The following is a 9,495-nucleotide window of genomic DNA, read 5'->3' on the forward strand; positions in this document are numbered from 1 at the left end:
CTAGGAATCTCTAGGTCTTTCAGTGCAACTTTTAGTTAACTCTCTCAACCACAGGGGATGGCAATGGCAAACTTCCTCTGAACAAATCTTGCCAAGAATATCCCGATAAAGTTGCCTTAGAGCAGTGCTTCTCAATTATTTTCTGTCATGCCCCCCCTAGGAAGAAGAAAACATTTCACGCCCCCCCGCGACTGTAAATAGTATTTGCCGAGGTCAAACGAGCCCCCCTTTACGGAGCCTCGTGCCTCCCCTTGGGGGGCGCGCCCCACTATTTGAGATACCATCAATCAAAAATGTCTTGAAGGTGTTGTTGTTGTGACAATCCAATCATGGGGGGTTCTTGGCAAGATAGGTTCAGAGGAGGTTTGCCATTCCCTAATTATCCATTTGTGCTAATTACTTCAGTTACTTGAAAATGTGGTGAAATAACTACTGAATTTGAGGAGGGGGGCATTCCTGATTCTACAGATTGGGTGTGGGCATGTCTCCCCAAAGTCCAGCCCTGACAGTAGATGGTAAGAATACAATATATTTAAAAATAAATAATTGTTGTTGTTATTCTGTGCCTTCAATTCATTTTCTGACTTGTGGCCATCCTAAGGCAAACCTGTCATCAGGTGTTCTTGGCAATATTGGTTCAAAGGAGGTTTGCCATTCCATTCCCTGGGCTGAGAGAGGGTGATTTGGCCAAGGTGTCTTGCCCAGTGGGTTTCCATGGCCGAGAGGGGAATCAAATCCTGGTTTCCAGAGTTGTAGTCAAACAGTCATAGGCTCATAAGAGACATAGAGTTTGAAGACACCACTAGGGCCATCCAACTTCCTGCCATGCAGGAACTCACAATGGGAGTACCCCTGACAAATAGCCATCCAGCCTCTGTTTAAATACCTTCAAAGAAGAAGACCCCACCAAAAGTTCCACTGTCAAACAGCTCTTACTGTCAAGAAATTTATGCTAATGTGAAGTGGAATCTCTTTTCCTGTAGCCTATATCAATTGTTCTGGGTCTTCGTTTCTGGAGCAGAAGAAAACAAGGTTGTTTCATATTCAATATGACACCCCTTCAAATATCTATCATATGACCTCTTAACTGTCTCTTGTCCAGGCTAAGCATCCCCAGCTCTCTAAGTCTCTCCTCATAAGGCATAGCTTCCCAACCCTTCACCATTTGGTTCCCCTTCCTCTGGACATGCTCTAGCTTGTCAACATCCTTTTTGAACTGTTTTGCCCAGAACTGGACACAATATTCCAGGTGAGGCCTGACCAAAGCAGAATAGAGTGGCATTATTAGTTCCCTTGATCTAGACGCTATACTTCTATTAATACAACATGTACTGTTGTTAAACCAGGTGTCCCTCATTATGCTAGGTGTCCAAACCTGCCACCAGGTACATAACAAAGACAGCAAGGAACTGGCAAAATGACCTCCAAGTGTATTCCTTGCTTCACAAAACCCCATTTTTGACTTATGGAGACCTTGTGAATTTCACAGAACTTTCTGAGGCAAGAAATACGCTTAGAGGTGGTTTTGCCCATTTCTTCTTCTTGCTGTTGTGTGCCTTTCAAGCTAGACAATGAGGAAATTGGAATAGTCAAAGAATTAGTTAAAGATTTCCCATACCTAGGATCAAACATTGACCAGAGTGGTGACTGCAGTCAGGAAATAAGAAGAAGACTAGGAATGGGGAGGACAGCCATGACAGAACAAGACAAGATCCTAAAATATAAAGACATACAACTAAGCACTCAAGTGAGAATCATCCAAGCCATTGTGTTCCCCATCATAGAATCATAGAGTGGAAGAGACCACAAGGGCCATACAGCCTGTTTAAAAACCTCCAAAGGAGCAGACTCCACTACACTCAGAGTGCGTTCCACTGTCGAATAGCCCTTACTGTGAAGATGTTCTTCCTACTGTTGAGGTGGAATCTCTTTTCCTATAGCTTGGATCCATTCTTCCAGGTCCTAGAATCTGGAGCAGCAGAAAACAGGCTTGTTCCATCCTCAATGTGACACCTCTTCAAAAACTTAAGCAGGGCCATCATACACTGCTTAACCATCTCTTCTACAGGCTGAACATCCCCAGCTCCCTCATAAGGTATTGTTTCCAGACCTTTCACCATTTTGGTGGCCCTCCTTTGGACATGGTATAGCTTGTCAACATCCTTTTTGAATTGTGCCCAGAACCAGAACCAGTATTCCAGACGAGGCCTGACCAGAGCAGGACAGACTGGCACTATGCCTTCCTTTGATCTAGACACTATACTTCTATTGATGCAGCCTAAAATCACATTGGCCTTTTTAGTTGCTTATCACACTATTGACTTGTGTTCAACTTGTGGTCTACTGGGACTCTTAGATCCCTTTCACACGTAGTCTCGTTAAACCAGTGTTAAGCCACTATGTATGGATGTGACGGCTGGACAGTGAAGAAGGCAGACTGAAAAACACTTAATTCATTTGAGATGTGGTATTGGAGGAGAGTGCGAAGGCATGGATCACTAGAGAAAACAATAATGCTAGGAAAGAGAGAGAGGAGGAGGAGGAGGGGAAGATCACTTGCCAGATGGATGGATTCAATCAGGGGGCCCATAGGTTTGCAGCGCCTGAGCAGAGCAGTGGAGATTAGAGAATCTCAGTCCAAAACACACTGCAGGAATAGTCCAGTTTGAGACCGATTTAGCTCCCTTGGCTCAGTACCAAGGGATTCTGGGAAGTGTCGTTTTGTGAAACATTTAGACTTCTCTGTCAGAGAGCTCTGGCGCCACAATAAACTACAGTCCCCAAGACTGTAGTTTAGCACTGAGACGGAGCAGTTAAAACAGTCTCAAAGTGGATTATCCCTGCAGTGTGTTGTGGATCTCAGAGATGTCTCATCCACATGGTCACCAGGAATTGGAGTCGACTTGAGGGCAGCTAACAACAACAACAACAAGTCTTCAACTCATTTCTGACTTATGGCGACCTTAACTGACTTATGACCGTCCGGTGATGTTGATATGGTTTGCCCTTGTCTGCCCCACAATGCCTCAGTTTAATTAGGTCTATTTTACTAACTTAATTATATTTTACGTATAAAGTTGTCATTTAGTTTATAATAATGGGTGTGTGTGTGTTTAATGAGACCATGTAATTTTTTAATTTAGGTACCCTTTATATTTATTACTGCTGTATTTTGTGGTTGTAACCTGTCTTGATCCTTCTGGGAGAGACGGGATATAAAACCTACAATTCCCAGAATCCCCTAGCACTGAGCCAGGGATGCTAAAGCGGTCTCAAAGTGGACTATTTCTGCAGTAGACCATGGTTCATCAAGTCAGCATCCACACTGGAGAAATAACCCGGTTTGGCACCACTTTAACTCTTTTTCTGGCTCAAGGCTATGGAATTCTGGGAGTTGGAGTGTGTTGTGGGCCCACTCGAACTCCCAGAATTCCATAGCCTTGAGCCAGAAAAAGAGTTAAAGCGGTGCCAAACCGGGTTATTTCTCCAGTGTGGATGCAGCTTAATAGCGAATACCAATAAAACCAGCGCTAATGAATTCCAGTTCCCTTCCAGCCAGCCTCCCTCCTCCATTATTACCGTTCTGGGCGGTCCTGCTGGGGAACCCAGTCGGGGGCAACGACATGGCGCCCGGCGACGACGCTGCTGCTCCTTTGGCCTCCCTCGCTTCTCTCGTTCTCGCAAGAAGGCCGGGCGGGAGTGCGCATGCGCCGGTGGCCAACGGAACCGACCCCGGAAGGAACGCCACAGCAGAGGGGCTCCTAGGCTCCGCGCCGCCGCTGCCTCTCTAGGCGCTGAATCGGAAGGGCTCTCTATGGTCGCTTCTGCGCCACAGCGACCCCTAGCGACCCCGCCCGGTTCTGTACTGGCAGGTTGCTATTGGGGAGGGTTTGCCAGCTGCATGGCCCAAAAGATAATCCAGTTTGAGAGCGTTTTAGCTGCCCTGGCTCAGTGTTAGGGAACCCTGGGGTTTGTAGTTTTGTTGTGTGAAACATTGGGCCAAAACACACTGCAGAAATAATCCATTTTGAGACTGCTTTAATTGCCCTGGCTCCATGCTAAAGAATCCTGGGGTTTTTAAGTTTGTGTGAAACATTGGGCCAAAACACACTGCAGAAATAATCCAGTTTATAATAATAATAATAATAAAATTTTTCTTAATTTTAAATTTTTATTGTTAAAAACAAAGCTTTCTTAGTCATGCAACACACAACGTACATCTTATGGTATCGTTAGTTACAAAGTGATTAGTTTATAATAACAATGGTTTTCTCAGGCCATAACACTTATTTTCTGTAATCCAGTTAAGTTTCCATTTCTGTTCCCTTTTCTCCTTTCCTCTCCCTTCCCTTCCTTCCCTCTCTCATCCTAATAACCTTCTAACTTCCTCCTTCTTTCTACCTCCTAACTCCTTGGACTTTATCTCACGGGAGGAATTTCTCTTAATTTTGAATGAAAAGAAGGGAGAGCGCATTCACGTGAATTCGCTAGTTCAGCCAATTTATGTGAATTCGAATTGCATTCAAACTGACTTCCCATTGCCCGAAAATAGCTTGCCATTGTCCGAAATTGAGTGTGGTAGTCTATCATGCAATAACATTAAACCCGATGATTGCATTCAGATTGCCATTGGATTATGCTTCCAATTTCCCTTGTCTGATAACCTCTTCTTCACAACCCTTTACTTTCTTTCTTTCTTTCCTTCCTTCCTTTTCCTTCTCCCTTCACTAACCTTCCAAATGACGTCCTCATACCTTTGATCAGCTACTCCCCATTTGTTCTAACCTCCTTCTCAACTTCCGACAGTTTATATAGTTATTCTATGTGACTTTCCTTTATAGTCTTTCTTTTGTAACTTGCTTTCAAGTAGTCTGCTTGTATCTGCCATTTTGTTTTGCGTTTAACATGCCCAGTAATCTTATTCTCTTTAATCTATCTATTTCTTAAGGTATCTTACTTTTCTCTTCATTTCTTTCTTTCCAAAAGAATCCAGGCAGGTTATGATAGAACACATAAATAAATACATAATACATACATAGCTAAATAATTACATACCCCCTTAACCCTTACTTTAAACTTAAAATGCCAATGCTATAAATACAGATTAAAATCGCTTTAAAATAGGCAAGATTGGGAAGAGAGGTTTGGACAAATGAAGGGCAATCTACAAAGTTTATCAAACAGGACAGGAGGCTCTCAGTTTCAAAACAGAAGATAGCGAGGTCAATTCGAAAATTCGCACAATTACGTGATTACTTATCATACCTTAAATTCGCTATAATGGCCTCCCCGAACGCGACCCAGATTCTGTGCGAAGTAAGCCATCACATCGGCGGGTTCTTAATTGCAAATTGGCACCCTTGCGCATGCTCAGTGAGAATGCAGATGACTGGAGCATAGCATATTTAGGCGAGTGAGAGAGAGGAACCAAGTAACCCCACAATTTACAAAAGAGGTTGGAAGGGGGGCTGGAAGAATGGTTGAAAGAACATGCTCTATTCATGTTAAAATGAGCATACATTCACTATTGTCATGTTAGAACATGAATATAATGGTTATCCAATAGCTCCCGGTCCATGTCTCTTAATTAGCAGGCAGCAGCCCCCCCCTCAGCAATGCTGAAGGACAAGCAGAAGCAAAATTGAAGCGGAACTGCAGCGTGGCTTCATGGGAACCCCCCTCCTTCCAGATTGGGGGGGAGAAACCAGGACCAAAGGAGACATGTACATCACACCAAACAACAGAGCACTGAGTGCAACGTTGCCTAGGAATAGGGTTTGCGACTTTGCTAGTTCACCGAATTTACTTAACTGTGGATTGACGCGTGATTGTGTTCGGAGTGCATTCGGATTGCCAGCAATTACGTGTGGTAACCTTTCGTGCAATAACGTGAATACGCATGATTGCATTCAGGATATCGTGTGATATCCTTCTACATCACTGTATGGGAAGGTTCTTCTGGAAAGGCCGCTTTAACTGCCCTGGCTCAGTGCTAGGGAATTCTAGGATGTATGTTTTATTAGTGCAGGTCTTGTTCGCATAATAGTCTTGCTGAACCATATTTACTTCTATGGTCTGTAACACACTGCAGAAACAATCCAGTTTGAGACCGCTTTAACCCCCCTGGCTCAATGTTAGGGAATTCTGGGAACTGTAATTTTTTATGGCACTTTCTCTGACAGCGAAAGATAAATGTATCACAAAACTACAGTCCCCAGAATTTCTTAGAATTGAGCCAGGGGAGTTAAAGCGGTCTCAAACTAGATTATTTTTGTTGTGTGTTTTGGATCTGTGTCTTCAAGACTGCATCTGCACTCCATTTAGGCACCGCTTTAACAGCCATGGCTCAATAATATGTGATGCTGAGAATTTGTATTTTTGGAAGACATTTGGACCACTTGTCTTAACTTGCAAAGCTACAGGGAAAGAAATTCCACCTCAGCATTAGGAGGAACTTCCTGACAGTAAAAGCTGTTTGACAGACGCTCCCTTAGAAAGTAATGGAGTCTCCTTTTTTGGAGGTCTCTAAATAGAGGCTGGATGGCCATCTGTCAGGGGTGCTTTGATTGTGAGTTCCTGCATGGCAGGGGAGTTGGACTGGATGACCCTTGAGGTCTCTTCCAACTCTATGATTCTATGATTCTTTATGGCACTTTATTAAATCTTGCAAGATCCTAAGGCAAACCTATCATGGGGATTTCTTGGCAAGATCAGTCAATCACGTTTTTAAATACAGTACTGTGGTATCATTCATCTATATGAGATTGTGGAATCTGTCCTATGGACATTTGCAACAGAACAGTTCACGTATCAGTGGATGTATAAGATCAGAAAGCTACTTCCATTCAGAGGGCTAGATAGACAAACAGCCTAACCTGGCATGAGCAAAACTTAGGGGAGTTACGTTTTGGTCTACATGACCAAATCTCGCTGACTGGAGATTCTGGGACTGTCGTTCAAAAAAGTAACATTTGAAGCTTTGACTATAACTCAGTGTCTTATTTTCCCTAACACTCTTACTTGAGTCAGTGTTAGGAACACAGGATACTGCATCCTTGATATAAGAAAAGAGAGATTATTAGTACACAAACATTTTCCTTTATTTATCTGTAAAATATCGGGTGATATTTTTAAAGAATTTAAAATAGGACCTTATCACACTTGTCTGACTGCCATCTCTCAGTGGATGCAGCTTTGGCGCTTGAAGCTCAACATGTCTAACAATGAGCTTCTCGTCTTTCCACCTAAACCCACCCTTCTTTATTCTTTTCTATTTCTGTCGACGACACTTCTATTCAACTGGTTCATCAAGCCCACAGTCTTGGCTTCATTTTTGACTCTTCTCTGTCATTTATTCCCCAGATCCAGGCCACCGCCAAGGCCTGTAGATTCTTTCTCCACAACATTGCCAAGATCCGTCCATTCCTCTCAGCCTCTACTGCCAAGACTCTGGTCCATGCCCAGGGAACCGTCTAATTAAAAGATTGTATGTACAGTGCTGTGTAAATTTACAGCGCTTTATAAATAAAGGTTAATAATAATAATAATAATAATAATAAACATGATTTAAATTAGAATTAAATTAGAAAAAAAACCAAATGCGAGAAGTTTATCACATGACGTTACTGCCAAAGTGAAATAATGGAAAGATAAAACGAAGGCAAAAGGGACAAAAATAGCAACTTTTTCCTTTCAGGAAGTTCCAAACGTAAAAAGCTGCCATTTTTGTCCCTTTTGCCTTTGCTTTATCTTCGCGTTATTACACTTTAGTGTGATAAACACCTCGTATTCGTAGATTTTTTCTAATTTAATTCTAATTTAAATCCCGTTTCTGTTCGGGAGTCCACAAGTGTGATAAGGTCCTTAGGTTGTAATGCTATACTTCAGTTATGGTACAGCTGAAATGGGCAGTAACAAAACCCATATGTTTTGGATTTTACCTTACCAAAGTTCCAGCAACTTACAGAAATCCCTGTATGTTCCATGGCCATAGGTAAGGGATTATGGGAACTATAGTACAAAAACATTTTTTTTGGGGGGGGGGGCTACAGGTTTCCTAACTCTGGACTATAGGTATGGCAGACGTTTCTCCCCCAGCTCTTTCAAGACATGAGGTACAATGCTGTCACATGAGATATGCCAAGGCAATTGTGTAAATATGTTGGTGCAATACTATGCCACCATCTACTGTGTCAGCATAACTCCATCACATCTCCACAGCTCTTCTCTGTTGTATTGAACGGTTGGGTTGCTCTGGTAATATCTTTAAGCTCAATCCATTATAAGGAAGTGACAGCTGTATTTCTGTTGGTTTCCTTTATTTTACATTTATATGGAAAGCCTAATAAATTATCTTCCATATGTAGCTTTACCTTTGTGATTAAAACCATCCCTTGTTAGCAAACCCAGATGTGCTGGCAGTTAGCATACCAGACCCCAAACAATTCCATACAAACTGAAATTCATTTTTCCTTTCATTGATAATGAATGTGGTCATATTACATAAGATTGGCTATTTAGTCTATATACAATTAAAGGCATTGTTCAGTTTAAAACCACATTGAACAAACTTATCAAGATGAACTGTTATTCTATCCAGTGTGTATCCTGTTTCTAGCAATGCTAAATCTGTGACAAATTTACCATATGGTGATTGGTAAGTTATTGACTAAAATATTTATAATCAATACCAGTAATCTCATTCCCTGCTGTCCAAGGTTTTCATCTCCTTTCTGTGTTTTTCTTTTAATGGAAAAAATAATACAAAAGAAAAATAATTATTTGAGTTGTATTATACGTATGTGTGCTATTGCCCATTTTGCTTTATGGGTATTGGCCCATGAAAAAAAACCCTAGTAAGACTGTATCATTTCTCCTACCTTGGAGCCCTTAAAAATAGTCAGGTTCACTATTGTTTTTTCATTTCTGAAGCTGCTGTAAACAAAGTTTAGACCAATTTGTGAAGGCTCTCACTGTCACATTTGCTGACTCAAACTCATGAATGAAGAGTCACAAATAGTGCATAGCAACAGATGAGACTAGTGACAACTGCCTAGGCTTAGGGATGTCCTTTGACACCTTTGGTCTGCCAGCTGTTTTAAAATACAATTTCCAGAAGGCCCAGCCAGCATGACCAATAGTCAAAGATTCCGAGAGTAGAAATCTAAAATATCTGGTAGACTGAAAACTACTGGCCTGGGGTAATTTTAGCCTAATCCAATGGACAAGACAGATTTATATGACTTTCAGTTCACAGCCAACAAACTCCAGTGTTAAAAGGTATCAACACAGCTATTTGAATAGATGTACACAAGGAAGCTTATATCAGGGGTGAGCAACAGCAGGGAGTGGGGGCCATTTTCCCACCTCGTGCCTGTCTGATGGGCCACAGTGGCCCATTTCTATGCACTCGAGTGGCACGTCACTTCTGGCTGCCAGCCTGGGAATTTTCACTTTCTTTTTTCAGTTTCCTTGGTGTTTTAGGGAGGTTTGGGG

At 42.1% G+C, this 9,495-nt stretch overlaps 1 protein-coding gene across 3 annotated transcripts in view; it reads right to left on the bottom strand.

Moving 5' to 3' along the window:
* LOC149313056 (protein transport protein Sec24B-like) overlaps window positions 1–3,679 on the bottom strand; it is a 55,330-nt gene extending 51,651 nt beyond the window's left edge. For all 3 annotated transcript variants that reach the window (XM_089525981.1, XM_089525980.1, XM_089525982.1), the window contains exon 1: window positions 3,580–3,679. In XM_089525981.1, the coding sequence (XP_089382107.1) occupies window positions 3,580–3,625 (46 nt within the window). In that variant the 5' untranslated portion in view covers window positions 3,626–3,679. The remainder of the gene's footprint in view (window positions 1–3,579) is intronic.
* Window positions 3,680–9,495: the final 5,816 nt, after the last annotated feature.

The sequence above is a fragment of the Sceloporus occidentalis genome, unplaced genomic scaffold (genome assembly GCF_023333645.1).
Source record: "Sceloporus occidentalis isolate IW3139 unplaced genomic scaffold, rSceOcc1.0.p SCAF_5, whole genome shotgun sequence".
NCBI classification, from domain to species: Eukaryota; Metazoa; Chordata; class Lepidosauria; order Squamata; family Phrynosomatidae; genus Sceloporus; species Sceloporus occidentalis.